The following is a 21,465-nucleotide window of genomic DNA, read 5'->3' on the forward strand; positions in this document are numbered from 1 at the left end:
CAACACAAAATGACGTTTACGCGAAATTTAAATGACTATTTTCGCCAGAATTACGGTTAATTTGAATTTATAGTCCGAGAAACATAAAATCGTTTATTGGTCACAGCCGTTCTGATTTACAATGTATTAACAACCCTATGAAAATCTAATTTGTTTGTGAGCTGTTGGTTTCGTTTTATTGTCATACCTTCCTAATAGCGTGTTCGTTTCAAAATATAGTGAAAGTCTGATTCAAACTATAATCCTTTTTCTAGTACCTAGGTAGCTAAGTGCGTATGTAAATAACGAAGTTTTTTTTTAAACAAACGAAAGAAAATCCTAAGCGTTTACTTTCCGAATATTTTTTTATCTGCCTTCACTCTTCACTTGTAGGTATCTTAAGTAAAGCTTATAGTTATAGTTACGATTTATCGTAGTCATTTTATTCTTAATACATAAACATAAAAAAAAAATCTTAAATATAAGTAGGTAGGGGAGCCGGGCGCTTAATGTAACAGGGGTAAGTAGTTACGCTCAATTTTGACGGGGAAAAAAACATTTTAATTTTTTTGAATTACTTTCTTATAACCCGAGGAATAACGTAAATATACCGCCATTACCCCGCCAGACATCGAAGCGAGTGGATGTGCACACGAGCTCTGTTTCGACTAGGTATTGAAAAAAAAAATTACGGGGTAAGTTGTAACAACTCCCAGTTTTTCAAAAAGTGTCTGGTGTAAAAGATTCGTAAACATTTAAAATTATTTTGTAATCGGAATTAGTGCTTAGATTACAAACCCTCACACTCAGAATCATAAAATTATACATATTTTAGACAATACACAACTTAATAATTAAAAGCGGCTAAGTGCGAGTCGGACTCGCCCATGAAGGGTTCCGTATTTAGGCGATTTATGACGTATAAAAAAAAACTACTTACTAGATCTCGTTCAAACCAATTTTCGGTGGAAGTTTACATGGTAATGTACATCATATATTTTTTTTAGTTTTATCATTCTCTTATTTTAGAAGTTACAGGGGGGGGGGGACACACATTTTACCACTTTGGAAGTGTCTCTCGCGCAAACTATGCAGTTTAGAAAAAAATGATATTAGAAACCTCAATATCATTTTTGAAGACCTATCCATAGATACCCCACACATATGGGTTTGATGAAAAAAAAAATTTTTGAGTTTCAGTTCGAAGTATGGGGAACCCCAAAAATTTATTGTTTTTTTTTCTATTTTTGTGTGAAAATCTTAATGCGGTTCACAGAATACATCTACTTACCAAGTTTCAACAGTATAGTTCTTATAGTTTCGGAGAAAAGTGGCTGTGACATACATACGGACGGACAGACAGACGGACAGACAGACAGACAGACATGACGAATCTATAAGGGTTCCGTTTTTTGCCATTTGGCTACGGAACCCTAAAAATGACAAACTCAAATTTGAACTTATGTTTTTGACACCTACGGATCATCGGGAAATTAAACAAATAATTTGCAACTTAAATTCGAGTTCAGCCACTGGATGGGATGGAATCTCTTCAATTTTCCTAAAAATGGGAGCTACGGTACTTAGCAAACCATTGGCAAACATTTTTAATCGTTGTTTTCAGGAAGGGAAGTTTCCGGATGCTCTGAAGAAATCCGTAGTCATCCCAGTGTTCAAGTCGGGGGACAGAGACTGTATAACCAATTATAGACCAATTTCCTTGTTGCCATCACTATCTAAAGTAATCGAAAAACGTATAAATAATAGACTTAGATCACATTTGGACAAAAATAATGTACTTTCAGCTAACCAATTTGGTTTCAGGGAACGTAAATCCACCAGTGATGCAGTTAAAATGTAACTTCACATATAGTTGACCGAATTGACCATCACAAAAAAGTCTTAGGAATATTTCTTGATATAAAAAAGGCCTTTGATACAGTCTCCGTCCCCATCCTTCTCAAAAGGTTAGAAAGTATAGATAGGTGTTCGAGGTCTTCCACTTCTATTACTAACCGATTACTTGTCAAATAGGACACAGGCTGTGAGAGTAGGGAAACTTCTTAGCTCTGAACAAAAGGTCAGTTATGGCGTTCCACAAGGCAGCGTCCTTGGACCTACCCTCTTTTTAATATATATTGACGAGCTGTGTCACCTTAAACTAACTAATGGTCAAATTGTAACTTTCGCTGACGACACAGCCCTAGTTTTCCAAGATAGTACTTGGTCCAAGTTAGCAAAGACAGCACAACTAGGTTTTAATCAAGTAATCAAGTGGCTAGACTATAATCTCCTTACCTTAAATTCCTCTAAAACTAAGTATATCACATTTAGTATACGCAATAACACCCAGCCTACACCTGGTTTGATTACAATCACAGCTCATTCGTGCTCACAGTTGATTGCGTGTACATGCTCTGTTATCCAAAGTACTGATTCTATAAAATACTTAGGCATTGAGTTAGATAAAAACCTGAATTGGAATAGGCATATTACAAATTTAACTAAAAGAGTTAGAAAGCTTATATATATTTTTAAGAATCTCCGACATGTTTGTGATGTTAAGTTGCTAACCACCATTTACTATGCACTTTGCCAATCAATAGAAACTTATTGCATCACGGCATGGGGAGGTGCTGCAAAAACTACATTAATTACACTTGAGCGCGCTCAGCGTGCTGTTCTCAAAGTTATGACGTTCAAGCCCTTTAGATATCCGACACAGTCCATTTATAAAGATACGACGGTTTTAACTATAAGACAATCCTTTATAAAAGCTCTAATACTAGCTCAACATTAAAACCTACCAGACCAACCTACTTCACGCCGTAGACTTGACATTGTTTATAATATCCCCGCATCTAGGACTGCGTTTTCACGAAAATTTCAAAAAAATCTAGGTCCTAAACTGTACAATAGATTAAGTAAACACATCCAATTGCGTGACCGAAGTTTATATGAGTGTAAAAGACTATTAGACACGTTTCTGAATACCCTTAGCTACGAAGACACAGAAAAAATATTAATATAAATGGCAAAAACACACATACCTACCTATCCATACACACAAACACTCATACACATATACATACGTATACATTCACATACACAGTACATACTCAACTGTTAATATTATTTTTATTAAGTAATTAAATATCTAATTATGATTAAGGAATGCATCTGTATTGTTTGCGTTTAAGTTAATGCAACATGCCGATGCCGGCATGCTAGAAAGAATGCAAGTTACCGTCAGCTGATATTGTTTGATCGTGTCATAAATGTATATGATTCTAATCTTATTTTCTCAGACTTTGGTAATGACTGTTAACATAAATTCTATGCAATATTGTTATATTTGCGGGTGGCAAATCTTACTTCACCGTGATACAATTTTAACTAGTACGGGGAGTAAAGGACTCATTCTTCTCACAATATAATGTATAACCTTGCAACTAAATTAGTCTTTATGTAGGTACCTAAATCAGACTGATGTATGTACCTCCCTACCTTAAATGTAACTTTTACTTGTTGTTATTTTAGTTGTGTTATTCAAAATAAAGAAATTTTATTATTATTTATTATTAATAAGTATAGGCCTTTTTCCTAAAACTGTTACAACAAGCCCCAATTACGGGGTACGTTGTAACAACTCCCAGTTTTTCAAAAAGTGTCTGGTGTAAAAGATGCGTAAACATTTAAAATTATTTTGTAATCGGAATTAGTGCTTAGATAAATACTTTACAAACCCTCATACTCAGCATCATAAAATTATACATATTTTTCCTAAAACTGTTACAACAAGCCCCCCGCTCCCCTATATTTTTTATTGAAGTTCCAGCGACCGACCTGTAAAAGCAGCAACAGTGTGCTATTTCTGGTTTATAGACTTATAGCGTGTTCACAGTTTAACGCCGCTATGAAAACTGCCGAGTAGTGAGTTGACGACAGTTGTTGGATTTGTTTGTAAACATTTGGGTTGCACTTGTTAGTTTATTAGCTGGAGACATGTGACAAAAATGTTACGGAGTAATTACTGAAATAATATTTCTAGCTCGATTTAAGCATTTTGATTATATTTTATTGTTTTTAGATCAATTAAACATGGGAGTATTTTTGGAGTGATGTCAATTAATTTTTCCTCATCCATTGTAGTATGGCTTCTATTGTAGTATGACACTACTATTACTACTCACGCTTTTTAAAAACGCACAGCCTTTTTGGGTAGCGATATGTTTCCTTCGTTAATAATATCGACATAATATTTTATTTGGCAGTAGTTCGGACAGCTAATTACTTTATACTTACTTTATAACAATTAAATAATTAACCTACCTTATGCATAAAGTTAAACAATAACCGCTTTACGGTGCGAGGTCGTTAAAATACATTTATTAATTCAAAATAAGTATGCGTGCCAACAAAAATTAAAAGGTAATAGCATCTAACCATGAAAGAAAAATAAGGAAACTACGGTACTTAAAGTAACACTAACAACCCAAATCATAATCACTTGTTGTACACCCGCTTACGACATTTCGTAATAATTATGTTACTCAATAAAAGAAAATTAACTAATAACTATCATATACATATATACTTAAGTTTGCTTACCTATTAAATAAATAGGTAGGTATACCTAGTCAAGTGAGTCAAGGTAAATAACGTAAGTTGTCATAAACTCCTTTAAAAATGTAGACCCTGGCCCCTATTTCACCACGGTGACAGGTGCGACAATTGTAAAACATCACTGATGTCGCTGACGTCACAATTGTCGTGTTTCTTGTGACAATAATTGTCAAATTGTCATTAGCTTCGCAAAATAAGTACTTATTTATTGGCGATATAATGGAGTTACTTTGTTATTAAAATGTTGGTGGCAAACAAGCACCCTGCCCGTCCGATGGTAAGCGGTTATCGTAGCCTATGGAGACCTGTGACGTCAGCAACGTGATGTCGACAGTTGTCGCACCTGTCACTGTGGTGAAATAGGGGCCAGGTGTATTAAAACAAGCAATTCTGAAATTCTGATCCGAATTGGTAGGTTGTGTACAAGGTACAAGTACAACAAGTAAATCCTTCGATGGTATTAGGTTTCGATTTGTTGGAAAATCCCGTGCATGCGGAATAGAATTCAGTGGAAAATGGATCACCAAACTGAGCCCCAAAGCTAAGGACGACCTCTAACAGATGCCGTACTATGACGCGTTTACGAAGATTTGCGGTCAACACACCTTTGAGCTGTTTTATTTAATAAAATTCGTCTAAGTTAACGTCGTTGCACCAACTTGACATAATTGATGACATTGTTACACTTTATCATTGCAAAACGCCATGCTTAGTTAGCTTGGTCCGCCTCTCCTATGATGTGAGCTGCATTACCCAATGTTTTTGGTATAAGTACCTACACTAACTTTATTGAGTTGCTACGCTCGCTCTCTTGTTAAATTAGTATGCCCGCCAGTCACCTATCCATAGTCTTCTTCTTCTTCTTCCTCGCTTTACCCCGGCATATTGCCACGGCTCAACAATCCCAAGAATTGACGTAGGCTCTAGTTTTTTACGAAAGCGACTAGCAGATGGTAGTCAGGTCAGATGACCTCCCAACCCAGAGGGGAAACTAGGCCTTATTGGGATTAGTGCGGTTTCCTCACGATATTTTCCTTCACCGAAAAGCAACTGGTAAATATTAAATGATATTTCCTACATAAGTTCCGAAAAACTCATTGGTACGAGCCGGGGTTTGAACCCGCGACCTCCGGATTGAAAGTCGCACGCTCTTACCGCTAGTCCACCAGCGCTTCACCTAGTCACCTAAGTATCCATAGTGTATGTAAATTTTATATGACCCAAAATCGATGGTATGGATGTGTTGTTACAAAAACTCAGTGCTATTTGGATGCTATATTTGACTATAAGTAACTACTTAAATATCCTTTACAAGGTTTAGGTTACATATTCAATTGACAATAATTTAATATGTCTTTATAAAAACCGGCCAAGTGCGAGTCGGACCCGCGCACGGAGGGTTTCGCACCATCAACAAAAAATAGAGCAAAACAAGAAAAAAAAAACAAGCAAAAAACGGTCACCCATCCAAGTACTGACCGCCCGACGTTGCTTAATTTCGGTCAAAAATCACGTTTGTTGTAAATGTGAAAATTTCAACTGTCTAGCTATCACGGTACGTGAGATACAGCCTGGTGACAGACGGACGGACGGATGGACAGCGGAGTTTTAGTAATAGGGTCCCGTTTTTACCCTTTGGGTACGGAACCCTAAAAAGTGTTTGATATGTACCAAATTTTAAATTATTCATTTCATCATCATTCATTCATTTAAGAGCTGGGCTCTTGTCGGTGCAGCGTGATGAATTTGTCTCCACCTTGGTCGATCCGAAGCCAGCCCTTTAGCGTCCTGGTACGACACGGACCCTACATGCTCCTTCACTTGGCTCATATAACTTTTTCTTGGTCTTCCCCTCCTTCTCCTTCCATTTATTTTCCCTTCAATGATGTTTCTGATGAAGTGGTCGTGTCGTAGCAGGTGGCCGATCATTTTTCCTCTTCTATTTTTAATAATGTCCATTAAACTTCTCTTTTCATTCACTCTGTTCAGGACGGCTTCATTGGTCACTCTTTCCGTCCACTTTATTCCTTCCATCCTTCGCCAGCACCACATTGCAAATTATTAAGTATTTGATTTTGTATCTACCCTACGCCACCTATTCCACCCGGCGTGAACACGTACCTAATTCGGTATCACACTTTCGATAAAATGAGATAAAGCACGCTATCGCGATAATATATGTCGTTGGCTGCCATACAGTACTTCAACATAAAGGTCAGATTTGATTGATTTACGTAAACTGTAGTGTGACCACACGTATCCTTTTTGATTTATAAATACAATTAAATAATGACGCTGTCTTTTAAATCAAATAGTAGGTATACGGTCTTATTCGCATAAAAATAATGAACGTGAAAGGGTTTTTTATGATTTGGTACTTGTCTAAACGTTAATCACATTTATCGTAATACGATTGTTTACTGCTTTTACTTAGTTTCAAATATATTCGGAATATACCCGAGAAATGAATGCTGTAAACTGAAATAAATGTCATATACTTACTTACTAAGAAAAATAAGTGACCAAGGCCTCCAGTGCCCAAAGTTGGAATCGAACAGCGTTCTATGCTATAGCGCCAGGCCGCGTAGCCAACGTACCAATCGTTTACGCTCCGTAGCGATCGAAACGCAACTGTCACTGTCGCACTAATATGGAAGAGTGATAGAGAGACAAAGCGATTCGATGGCGAAGCGATAGCGATTGTCACCTTGGCTTACTTGGCTAGCCCACCAGGTGCTTGAGCCACCTGGGTCACGGCTAGGTAAAATGAATGCTTTTCGGTGTAGTATAATATGTATAGTTTATAAGTACATATTTTAATTAAAGATTACCATACAAATATAAAAGATCGCCTTGGGGTACTGTCATACTCGTAACAGCTTAGAATACTCGTACAAAAGAGAACTCGAGAATAGTGAATAATCTTAGATACCTATTTAAGATTTTCACAAATTAGGAGGCCTATTTGTGGATGGCTTTATCCACGTGATAAAATAACTGTCACTTCTTAACACCGCGGGATAGAAAGAGACGGATAGGTACCGTTTTATCACACTATCACGTAGACAATAACGACCATCATATCCGTGCAGATATTTCGCATTAAAAATTTGCGCATTAAATGTCAAATAAAGGGTATTAGGTACTCAGGAATATGTATCTTATTCGAAGAAATATTAAGGCTTATAATTATTTATTTGTTTGCTTAGGTTACACGAGTACGTGCCCCGTTTATCTGAATAATGTACGCCGAAAAGTTTGCTCAGTCGTTTGTTTGTAATTTACAAAGAAGATTAAAGATTAATTTTCACTGTGAAACTGAAAGATTAAATTTATGATCTTCTTCTTCATAAAATGTATCATAATTATTTTTAAATTATGTTCTGCATTCGTTAGCTTCATGTAGTTATAGAAAATGTAAAATTGTTTTGGGAGTACAAATGTTTTTGTAACTGAGAAATAGTTTTTTCACACCACCTATTCGGAAAAGAGCGTTTCCTTCCCTGCTAGGAGGGATTAAAGTGGCACTTTTCCTACCTGATAGGAGGGATCAAAGTAACACTTTTCTGTTCTAGCACACTATTTTTAATTTTTTTTGCACATTATTTTTTTAGCTTAAATAATCTGTTTAAGCATCAGATTGTGTCAACACTAAGATTTTTTTTATTTACCTCATAGTTGATGTGAAAAGCAGTATGTGTCACACGGTATCAAAATTATTTCGTCTTGGGCGTTAACACTTGAATCCCTCATTACGCTCATCAGGATTCTACTTTAGAATCCCTCACTACGTTCGGGATTCTATTGTAGAATCCATTGCTTCATTCAGGATTCAATGTACGCCCTTGACGAAAATATATAATTTTGATCCGTTGTAACACAAACTACTATTTTAGGAAATACGGTGAAATTGCTCTTATACTTATTGTATATAATAGGGATCTTTTTACCAAATTTTATCGAAATCTGACGAAAAAAAGCGGCCAAGTGCGAGTCGGACTCGCCCATGAAGGGTTCCGTACTTAGGCGATTTATGACGTATTAAAAAAAAACTACTTACTAGATCTCGTTCAAACCAATTTTCGGTGGAAGTTTACATGGTAATGTACATCATATATTTTTTTTAGTTTTATCATTCTCTTATTTTAGAAGTTACAGGGGGGGGGGGGACACATTTTACCACTTTGGAAGTGTCTCTCGCGCAAACTATTCAGTTTAGAAAAAAATGATATTAGAAACCTCAATATCATTTTTGAAGACCTATCCATAGATACCCCACACGTATGGGTTTGATGAAAAAAAATTTTTTGAGTTTCAGTTCGAAGTATGGGGAACCCCAAAAATTTATTGTTTTTTTTCTATTTTTGTGTGAAAGTCTTAATGCGGTTCACAGAATACATCTACTTACCAAGTTTCAACAGTATAGTTCTTATAGTTTCGGAGAAAAGTGGCTGTGACATACGGACGGACAGACAGACGGACAGACAGACAGACAGACATGACGAATCTATAAGGGTTCCGTTTTTTGCCATTTGGCTACGGAACCCTAAAAATGACAGTTAAGACGCATTTTTTCATTTTATTGATACGATGCTCTTGACTTGACTTCTATTTACAAAAACATTCTTAAATATTATCATAATCGTCATCCACTAGTTACGTACTAGTCCCGTTCCGCCTAAGGCCTAGATGGAATTAAGGCATTTCCTATACACTACTGATACCGGCGGATCACTACTCACTAGAGCCTAAAATGAGCACAGCAAATTCGATTCCACATTGCCGTAGAGCGTTTGAGCCTCGGGCTCGTTCGATTAGGCTTGATCCGCTTAGTTAGGTTCATAATATTACAAATGTTACAGGCGAATGTACAAAATAGGTCAGAGAATAAGTATTATCATACAGAACGGACATACTAGAGTCTGTGCGGAAAGAGAAGAGTCGTAGAATGTATTGGATCCCATACATTTTACGACTCTTCTAGTTCCGCACAGAATTCCACCCCGAATGGAATTACCTCACCCCGCGACAGCAGACTGACAGTAGTGACAGTGCTTTGACATAATCAAAAGTAAATTATTATTATTATGAATATAAATATTAAGGCCTTAGATGCATATATTAAGATATTTTAGAACACCTCGCCCGCTAAATTATCTCTGATAGTAAATCTGTCATGTTTGATTTCATCATATTGATCTCCGGTACCTATAGGTACCTACATACTAAAATACTAAATGTAAACAAGAATATAAAATAAATAAAATCATTAGGTAGGTACTTTGTTGCTCAATTAGGTATAACATGCGCGATCCTACTGCAGAAAACCAGATGATAGTAAATCTGTCATGTTTGATTTCATCATATTGATCTCCGGTACCTATAGGTACATACTAAAATACTAAATGTAAACAAGAATATAAAATAAATAAAATCATTAGGTAGGTGCTTTGTTGCTCATGTCTTTCGAGTTCATTAGGTATAACCAAAGACTAGGAATCCTCTTCTTGACTGAGCATAGTAACGCTACCCCCTCTGCCACTTATACGGTAGTTTTACTCCATCTTCGAGTCAATCCCTTGCCGTGATTGGTCCGTGTCTTTGAACGGACCAATCACGGCACGGGATTTGCTCACCTCGTCCCCCCGCACCCCCGTATTTTTGGCAGCATCGGTTTCATGAAATAATTGCTCTAAACTAAGTCTAGAGGATTCCTAGTCTATGGGTATAACATGCGCGATCCTACTGCAGAAAACCAGATTTATGATTTTCGAATGATCATATTTACCCTTACGATGGAAATAACATTGCCAGCAGTGACTCCCTCATTCTACAACTCCATTGCCTACTTTGTGAACCACGTATCACGCTGAGCGATATTATTGAACAAGCAGTCTTATCTTTCAAAAGCTACAGTTCATTTCGAAATATCATAAAAGTTACATATTGTGAGGTTGAGACAAGTAGCAGTCAGAATGCATTATGTAGGAGTCACTCAGAGTTTCAGCTCCTGAATTATTAAAACCGTTGCGATTACGAAAATTGTTAACTCTGAAGCGGAACGCTTGACATGCGAAATTAAATTTAAGGCTTTGACGGATAATTAAATGCCTTTGTATTCACTCCAGTATAACAATTTGATTTTGGAAGTTAAAAACAAAAACGAATCAAAGTTTCGTCAAAAAGAATACACATGAAGCTTGCCTCTGAATGGATAATTAAATATTCAAATTAGAATACAATAAACTAATTGTAGTTCATTTGATAACCGGTTTAAAGTACAAAACCTTTACTTGATTAGTGAGTTCAATGTCTACTCACTAAATGAGAATACACTGCTTAACTATAACTTAAGAGGTCGCTTAGACTTTATAGCCAGAAGATTAAACGGGAACAAAAGTAATGGTAAGCGCAGAAAATTATACCTTCAAGTATAATTATTTAAATTTCAGATCGTCGCGTGAACCAATATTAACACGTTGTGCGTCTAAGTAAATAATCCAACGAATTTAATGGACTCTCCATGCCATCATCTCCATCACAGCAGCTGTTATACAGCTTCTGCTTCAGTAATTCTCAAATTATTCGATTTCCCGTTTCCCGGAGATTCTAAAAGCATAATTTCACTCCATTCATATCCGGTTTAGGATTTGGTATAAAAGAGATCGCAAAAATCTAATTTTCTCATTTCCGGGATAGAGCTTTGGTCTCAACGAGCCAATAAAGGTCAGGTTCAGAAGGCGTACCGTTAACATAGAAAAATCGTAAATCGTGTTCTGCCTCTTTACCGCTCTTTGCATATTCGAGCGATAGAGAGGAAAATAACGATTTTGGTAAGCCCGCAGCAAGGGCTTATAAGTATTGCGATATAATATTGTATTAGAGCAAACTTTGGTTAGTTGACACAATACTTCGTCCTATTATCATCGTCCTAGCATCCCGGCTGTTTGCCACAGTTAAGAGTGCCACCTGCACGGAAAACTAATAACACAGACACTAATAATTTTTACGAAAGTTACTGCCAACCCTTTCAACCCGGAGCGAAAATTAGGATTTATTAGGATTAGTCCGATTTCATCAGGGTGGCTTCCTTCACTGAAACCGACTGGTCAAATTTAATATATATGAGATGTAGGTAATTTGGTAGATAAGTTCGTAAAATGTATTGGAGTGAGTCGAAGTTTGAACTAAGTAAGTTTAGTTAGGTACCATTTTGCCTCTGACTAGCAGATACATCGGACTAAGAGAAAACTCAATTCCGAGTTGTGCAGCAGAACAGATGGCGTTTCCTTTTTCCTGTAATCGGATTGCATGAAGTCCCATTTGTATGTTCGAATATTAGGGCTACGAGTTTTTTGAAACCCTGGTCTAATTGGTGCAGGCAATTGGTCAACGATAAACAGCCGATATTGTGCCTCGGAAAAATTATAGGTATACATTTACACTAACTGTATAAAAAAGCGGTTTTTAATTTGTCAACCTCTCGTTATTTTCCGAAATGAAAATCCATTTTTAAAAAGAGGGGTGTCTTAAGAATAAATCTTTATTGAAACAAATTAAAAGTATAATCGAATCCTCTACAAGTCTACACGGATTTTTTTGTGAACAAGTTTACCTATGTATAACATGAGGCAATTATTAAAATTTTTTGAACAAATTATTTGTGCAAAGTGAGCAAATAAAAAAGTAAATTTGCTTTTCTAGCAAAGCTATAACTTGGTTACCCATGTCAAACTAATACTCGTATGTGTCGAAAGCAAATGACACGATGAAATGTTTTTTAGTAAAGCGTTTTCTCCTGCTGTTTACGAAGAAAAACCTATATTTAAGTAGGTACAATCTCGTACGGCAATGTCATTTAGATTTTTTATTATATTAGAAGTATCTTCAGAAAACGTTTAAAGATTTCTTTACGAGATAATTTTAGTGACAAGTGGATATACTTAGATACTTATATTTAATAACAAAGTACATTAATTTACCTGACTACGGAAAGCATGGAATGATGTACGTGTGTATGTTTGTGTGGTGTATTTCATCATAGCGTCAAAATTCCTGTGCCGATTTTGGTGAATGCGCTATTAATCCATTTGTTTTTATGGCTCACGTGCCATAAGCTACATTTTAACCCACTTTGAATGAGGAATAATGTTTTAACTAAAAAAGGTAGGTACATACTCAGTAAAAAAGTACAATTTGCTTGGTAAATAATTACCGCATCTCAAACCAATCAACCTGGAAGCAAGAAAAATCATTTTGCAAGATTAAATTACCGTCGAGCGCTAACAAGTGAAGTTAAAATGTAGCTCTAAATAAGTTCATTTCACCTAGTTACTAAGTAGTGTTCATACAGTACTGGAAACAATCCAAAGCACAAACAGGAACTACATACACTATTATGTGTATAGGGTTACCAGATCCAAATTTGGAATTTCCTGACAAAATTTCTGATATGCGAAAAATTTTCCTGACGCTCGTATCTGCGGGCGACGGGGGGTCTAGCCGTATGCGATAATATCTATGTATGCTAGATAAGTAAATTTGAATAATGTACTTTTTTAGGTACATATTTAATTGTTAATTCACTAAAATTCCTTACATTTTCGTATTCCGGCCGCATTCCTGACAAACGGCCGAAATTCCTGACATGTCAGGAAAATTCCTGACGTCTGTTAACCCTATAATAGCAGAATCCTTTATTATTTGTGCCAACGAAACCTCATGTACTTAATTAGGACGCCTACGGCGTTACCGGAATAGCATACATGATGAACTTTAACATGCATAATTTAAGACATTGTGCAGTTGTTGGTCATACAGTCAGCAGCAGAAGTTGTTAAGCGGCCGAGGTGTTCAGAATTACCTTGACACGCTCTTATTTTCTTAACAATAAAGTCGCGTCAAGATAATTTTGAACACCTCGCCCGCTTAGCAACTTCTGCTACTGACTGTACTACTCCAATGGTTAGCAACTTATTGTTGAGAATGGGAAAATTAGGAACAACTTATAATTTGCTTGTATTGAACAATACAAGTGTTAAGGTGGCAGTCCATTTCCAACCGCAGCTGTACTACTGTTCATTTTACTATGGAAATTGACAGTAACAGCGACGCGTTCAGTACCAGTAGTGCAGCTGCGGTCAGAAATGGAATGTTACCCTTATATGAATGGATAATAATGGAATTTGGTAAATTAAACTGACTCCCAAAATCGTTTGCTTAAAATTAATATATACCCGAGCCTGCAAATTTCTACATGAAGTACTTACTATGACAATAATTTACTTTTGTAATACCCGCCCAGTTAATAATTACCAATAAAAAATGAATAAAATAAAATGCTGCTGTTCCTAATTTATCCTGTAGTTAAGCGCGCGGTTGTTTAATACGATTAACGCAGCGTTTAGTCCCTGGCGCACACGACAAAAAAGTGCGATTTACGGCAAATGATGATGATGGAATTTCCTTTTGCAGAGTTGCTCCTTTTGACTCACAGATTGATTTAGGAAGGGGAGCCAATCGAATTTTTGATGCAAAATTTTGACTTCAAGGGGGATGCCCCCCAAAATTTGTAAAAAATAAAGTTTTGCTATTTGGTCAAGTTTGGTATCATTTTCGTCTAACTCAAAGATGTTAAATTCATTTCTGATATTTAATTTAAATGTTTTCATATAAATAATTTGAAAAAAAAATAAAGATAAAAATTTGCTATTTTATTTTTTTCCGAATAAATGCCAAAATTGTTCTTATTTTAATATATACACAAAAAATAAAAATTTCATGAAATAGCCTTACTATTCCTCGTTATAAAAAGTATACACATGGCATATTTATTTCTAAAAAATGTGAAGAAAAAAATAAAATGTAGACCTACTTTCGACCACAAGCTCACCGAATAGTATACAACGATGTGTGTTACAGCTATTAGAATTACGGCGTTTGATGATGATGAGATACCTTTTAGCATAATGAGTCCTTAGAACCCTTATATAATTTTAGGAAGGAGAGCCACCTTGATTTTTGGTGCGGTATGGATGAAAGGGTGGGGTGTGATTTGTCCTATACAATCATAAAGTTATGAGAGCACCTGTTTAGGTTTCTGCATTAAGTTTGGTGTCATTATCGAGATAATTAAAAGAAAAAAAAAGGGAAATGGACTAATAATTACATTATTTCGTATTTTAAAGATTTTACTACCTATATATTTGTTTACACTCTTTTACATTGCTTATGATCGGTGCACAACCTAATCCGATTTAAGAGACGTAGCTATACGGAGGAAAATAATGTAAATATCAGTCAATATTTACATTCTTTTGTATTTTGAAGAATTAATTCACCTAAATGATTTCTTCCTTTTGATTTAGTCAAGAATGTCACCAAACTTATTGCAGAAACCTAAACAGGTGCTTGCATAAAATGATTGTACCTATGGGACAAATCACCCAAACCTTTTCATCCCGACCGTACCAAAAATCAAGGTGGCTCTCCTTCCTAAAATGATCTAAGGCTTCTAAGGACTCATTATGCTAAAAGGTATCTCATCGTCATCAAACGCCGTAATTCTAATAGCTGTAACATACATCGTTGTATACTATTCGGTGAGCTTGTGGTCGAAAGTAGGTCTATATTTTATTTTTTTTCTTCTCATTTTTTAGAAATAAATATGCCATGTGTATACTTTTTATAACGAGGAATAGTAGGGCTATTTCATGAAATTTTTATTTTTTGTGTATACAGGGTGTCCCAAGAAGTAGTGATATACTGAAGCTGGGAGGTAGAGGACCTAGAGGGCTATCTGAATCACCCCCATGTATGTTCCGCGATTTTTCGTATTTTCGGAGTTATGATTTTTTTTTTAATTTTTCACCTATCGCCGAGTACGATGAGATTTTTATTTATGGTGACGTGAATTATTGCGGTAGATGCTTGATTTTTTTTTGTGTGCTAAGCTGATAGATAGGCCAATTCAGTATGGTAACATTTACTATCGTTAGATCTTTGAATGGAATTCTATTATTTTATTATTCTATTATATTTTTTTTAATTATTAATTTCTTTAACTGACTGATTGGGCAAAGTGGATCGGGTAAAGCGGATAGCGTGTTCACTTTGAATTTATTAGGTAATTTTTTTTTATGATAATATTTTGTTACAGATGGTATATAAATATCAAAAAAAGATCGATAATGGCTCCTGGCTAACAGACGTCATGAAAATGGCTATCAGAACGTGGATTCGCTGTGTTAAAATGTCTTTAGAAATGCCGTGAAGACTTATGCTTATGAAATCAGTGAAAATACATATATCAGAAGTTACTTGTGACAGCCTTTTCTAATTAATATTATTGTTAAAGATAAAGATAAAAGATAGTATATTCAAGTAGGCATAATTACAATGCGCTTATGAACGTCAAATAAAGCTAGGTAGACCGGCTCCAACCCTACACCTCTGCCCCGAGAAGATTTAAATCCCCCCTCAATTGGAGGAGGGTATCCCATTATGGGACCGGCAACAAACTCGGCGGGACACATCTTTTCAAAAATAATTACATCTTATAATTAACATGCATTACGAGAAAATAAGGAAAAAAAAATACAATTTAAATTACTATAGAATTCATGCAATTATACACATAAGGTGTAATAGAAATTTGATTAATTGAAATGATCTTATTTTGATTAATTTTCACTTAGTTATTAAGTTCACTAAGATTTTATGAGTAATATTTGCTTTGCCCGGGGGCCTGTTTCACTTTGCCTGGCACCCTGGGCAAAGCGATTAAAATATGTTTTTTTACGTTTTGTTCAAAATTGCAGCAACTATTAAACATTGGAGGCTAGTGTTGTTTTAAATAAAAAGATTATTAAATAAAGACTTATTATTGATACTTCTTTCATTTCTTCCTCGTTAAATTTTTCTGTTATGTCAAGTCAAAGGTAAAGGTGTTCACTATGCCCGGACTTCCCCTACTTATGGGATACCCGATTATTTCAACATAATAACGTTACAGCTCTTTCTTTAGAGTACTGGAGACAATAAACGAGTCTCTTACTACTTATGCAAGTGCGCTAAAAAACGCTAAGAGAACGCTAAAATTCTAGAACAGTTAAAAAGTTGGTTGACTACAGACTTGCAAAATGATCTCTAAAGAGACTGGGATAGTTAAATATTCATGGGCACTCTTATTCTCTTTATGAAACCTTTAGGCGACAACTTCATGCAAAAACTAACTTGAAAAATGTAATAACACTTTACTGCAAGCGTCATACGCTCGATTATTAAATTTGTGTTAAAGTGTAGAAGTTTGTAAACCAATATTGAATTTGCGTTCTATTCTTGAGTAGTAGATTAATTATTTCGTTAACTAGGTAAATATTCGTCCTAACACATTCATAGATATTCCGATAAGAAAAAACAGAAAAACGTAATTAAGGGTAACATTCCATTTCTGACCGCAGCTGCACTACTGGTACTGAACGCGTCGCTGTTACTGTCAATTTCCATAGTAAAATGAATAGTTGCTGCGGTTGGAAATGGACTGTCACCTTAAGACAAACTAAATTTGTTTAGTTTAGATCTGGTGTCACCAAATTTCTTGTCCAGTACATTTCTGCAAATAGGTAAGCAAAATTTTATGAATTCACATTGTAGCAACCAGCCGAAGTACAGGATAGATTTACCAATATTTGCCGCTTGCAAACATCATGTAAACTTACGCTCAATGGCGCCCTCAATACATACTTTTCATACTCTTTCTTGTCGGGCTGTAAGAAGTAGGTACAAATCAACTTTCATAGTAATAACATGCTGCCCTTTTGTTACTTAAGCGTCTATTTCTGGGCTGGGTCGATAACAATGTCTATTCGAAATTCTACATTATTAGTGGTACGTATCGTTATTTCCGTCATTAGGTCGGTATTTTAAACGTTACAACGATGACAATTAATTGCTGGTAATATTAAGTACCTAGTTTATTTCAAATTTGTATCTTACTGAACAGGACCTCTGTTAAGAGTTAATTAATTAATTATTTGAAGTGAAGATTTGAACTGTCAAGCCCACAAAGGCTCATTTATAATTAAACAAAATTTATCTTGTCTACGATGTTGTGGTACAAATGGTGTTATTTTAAATAAAAATAATCAAACAGAAACAATTTTGCTTAATGAAGCTATATACGGTCTTTAGCATATCGTGGCATTACGGTAACAAAGTAGATTTTTCGTTCTTCTTAAACGTGGGTGTTTGTTAAAGCTAATCTTCAGATAATGAAGATTAGCATTCACAAATTATTTCTCACAATATAGAAACGGTTCTCAACTATAAGTAGCTAACTTGTATAATTTTTGTTCTTCTTTACTACACATACATGTATTTTCGGTGTATTCCCATTTGTCCGCGCCCCACGTGACCGCCGCCATACATGAGATAATAAGATTTATATGCACGCAATGCACCTATAAAGATACCCATTTGAGCCAGGCGGTTATAAAAGCAGACAGACGCAGCTTTGTTTTAGGTATCAGCAGGGCCGGATTAGGTAGTAGAGTAGGCAACTGCCTATGGGCCCCGCCTCGGCTAGGGGGCCCCGCCTCTGCTAGGGGGCCCCGGCGGCCCCGCGCGCGCCAAAAAAAATTGTGTTTCATATAGCCAAAGTTCATAAATATTTTTTTATGGTACCTACTTATACCTAATGTCCAATATCAGTTTCTCAGACACACAATCATCAAATGATTATGTAAATTATGTTATTTTATAGCTTTTAAAGTCTGTAAATCGAGCGCGAATTTCAGGCTCCCGAGGGCCTAAAACCTCATTAATGAAACTTCGGCCCTCCGAGTAACTCTTGTATGACACATATATTATTGTTGAGTAATATTTGATGATTGATTCGTATCAGAGCGCTGCTTTCTTACAGTTCGACCTTCGGCGTCGCTTTTTAACAAATATAAACATTGATTTCAGAAGCTTGCCTCGCATGAAAGCTCACCTCACTGGGTAACTTCGGATTTTTAGGCTTTTTTGACACGCTTTCACAATTTTTTCACAATTACATGCTAGTTCGACTGGTTAATGGATAATCATTTAAACACATGTAAAATATTTATTATTAGGTTAATTTTAATCATATGGCTCGTATGGTCGGACAATCCCTGTTCAGCCTCGCAAAATATTTAACTACTTATTGAGAATAAAAGAGCTTTCCCCACACTGGACGCAAGGAGGAAAAGGCAAAAACTAATATAAAAAACCTTTATGTCCACGCAAGAGCGAAAAAGACATCGTTCGGCATGTTCGAATCGGCTCAACCGACACCTGAAGGTTGAAATTAAAACCGCAAACTTACTTCCCTGTACTGAACAACTGAACTTATGTATGCAGAATGTATGTAAGGCTGTAAGGGGGCCCCGAGCATTGAACTGCCTAGGGGCCCCGACATGCTTAATCCGGCCCTGGGTATCAGGTGTCACTACACCTATTCAGAACGTAAAAGTATACTAACTATAAAGCTGAAGAGTCCTGAATAGTACTTTTTAACAGGACTGTTTCATGGAAGTATGCTTTATTATTATTAGACTGTACCTTAGTGAGTTGATCATCAGCCTTCGCCAGAACGACCTCGCATCCTTCACGGTGCGCGAACAGTTTCCTGGCCTGCACTTTCATATGGAATGTGCGCTCCACCAGCGGCGCGGCAACGTTGCGTTCCAGCGCTGTTGCTGCGTTGTTGTTGGCGATCACGTCCGCTTCCACTTCTTGCAGCAGCGTTTCCCATGTGTGGAAGAGAGATGACGGGCATGATGCTCTGTGGACAATAGGGATGGGGGACACATGTTGAATTTTATAACAAAATCTAGTAAAATAGATAGCAAACGAGCAATTTATCACAATAATGTGGATATTAAAATAAAATATTGAAAAATTACAAAAATACAGGACCTGAAAGTTTCAGAATTTAAGTTTTTTTTAACTTCCAAAAACGATAAAAGTAAGGGTACCATTCGATTCCTTACATTTCATTAAAAAAAAATTGTATAGCAACTATATACATAAACGCAATATTTCACCAACAAAAACGCAATTTTCTTGTTTTGTCCATACTACAAGATGGGCTCCCAGAGATCTTGACGTCACGTTCCCTTATCGTTTTGTTTAGAACGTTTCGCGAGTGAAGTGCGAGTGTCGGCCTTTGACTACAATTTCTGACTTTTGAGTTACTTTAATGCAATGGGTCCCATATAGACATTTGATCCTAAAAACAAACCCGATCGATTGATGCCATAAGTGAAAATGAGTCATGTAGCCTATAGTGTTGGTTGGTAAAAGATGGTTGGAGTTGGAACTGTCGACCGTAAGGAACAAGTCGTGTTTTTCTTTAGTTGCGCGATGGCGGCGTGGATCCTGATGCCTGCTTAAGACCTAGCATATAAATAAAATGCCTTTGATATAGGTAAAATTAGTCACAGTTTGTTCAAGAATCTACCCATTTTTTAATGCTGTCGAAACAGTAAAAATGTCATATATAAAAAAATTGATGGGTAACTATTTATAACAGCACTTAGCGCTTTTAGTAATAATTAAAGATATTATAATTGGCGGTTGGTTGCAATATGGCGCAAATGTCCATTACAGTTCACCCGATCCATTGAAATTATACACATGGCGCCGATCATATTTGAATAATAAGTGAAGCCACATCGACCATTATGGTATTCACTATCATAAATTTAAGAGCTCAGCTCTAGTCGGTAAATTACTTGGTAAGTATTACTTAAATTAGTTTTTCCACTACTGTTTCGAACTGGCGTGACATTGGATTGATCTTCGTATATTGTATTGATCAAAAGTCAAAAGTGTCGTTTTTGTTTGAATAAACGTCACTTTTGATACTTGTTTGACACCGACATATCCGATCCATATCGTTTCCATATCTATTATTTGACGTATCTTAAAGTTCGAATATGGCTGTATGACGCTCATGCTATGTAGGCACTGAAGAAAGTCAGTATGTATCGTAAAGAGGGGTTAAACTTTTATCAACATCAGATAACCTGTAATAAGTAATTTAGTGTCTTCTGGCTTTTGACACGGGCCTGACACCAACGTACAACGGTTAAGTGAGGGGATTATTGAAACGGGGTCACAGCGATATCATATCACCGATTTAGGGCATAGAAAATCGACATGTTCAATAAAATTATCGTTTTGTTATTATAAATAACAGCTGCATATACTCGTAGTGCTAATACGAATAAGTAAGTACATATATAGCACTGTAATGTATCACTTACGTAGTAAAGAAAAATAAATATTTCAAAATACTATTTATTAAGGCTATAAAAATTATAAGTGCGCCAATTTCATGAACGAGTATTACATTATGCTGATTATCTATAGATAATCAGCATAATGTAATCCTCCTGACAAAGGTGCGATACTTACAGTTTTGCGATTGTGTAGGTACTTGTGTTTGTATGTGTATTGTATAGCTCACCTAGTAGCTTAAACCGCTACATGTATTTTTTCCCATTTTCGTTAGATTGGCTGCAAGGAGACTTAGGTATGTTCAAATATTTAGAAAACGTGATTTTGAAAACACGAGACTTTGGGTACAATAGGTAGCTGTGGCTAAATAGGTCGCGTGATGCCATGCTACATATTATAAATGTTTATTGTAGCTGTACATTGTTGTATTCAGGTCACGAAATAATGCAGAACCTACTGAATTAAGATGATTTCACTGAACCAACCAAAGCTTATTGGGGTGCTCTGTGTAGACTTTAATTAATTTAAATGCATTCAGCAGTTAACGGACTGCGAGGATTTTCCGGGTGAGTTATATTATATATCTAGCCG

General features: G+C 36.0%; 1 protein-coding gene and 1 long non-coding RNA gene across 9 annotated transcripts in view; one reads left to right on the forward strand and one right to left on the reverse strand.

Moving 5' to 3' along the window:
• Nucleotides 1–21,465, reverse strand: part of LOC134650180 (uncharacterized) — a 207,586-nt gene that overhangs the window by 81,608 nt on the left and 104,513 nt on the right. For all 8 annotated transcript variants that reach the window (XM_063505087.1, XM_063505080.1, XM_063505082.1 and 5 more), the window contains one exon: nucleotides 19,192–19,414. In XM_063505087.1, the coding sequence (XP_063361157.1) occupies nucleotides 19,192–19,414 (223 nt within the window). The remainder of the gene's footprint in view (nucleotides 1–19,191; nucleotides 19,415–21,465) is intronic.
• LOC134650363 (uncharacterized) overlaps nucleotides 1–21,465 on the forward strand; it is a 282,213-nt gene that overhangs the window by 54,033 nt on the left and 206,715 nt on the right. The window lies entirely within an intron of this gene.

Source organism: Cydia amplana, chromosome 8 (assembly GCF_948474715.1).
Source record: "Cydia amplana chromosome 8, ilCydAmpl1.1, whole genome shotgun sequence".
Lineage (NCBI taxonomy): Eukaryota > Metazoa > Arthropoda > Insecta > Lepidoptera > Tortricidae > Cydia > Cydia amplana.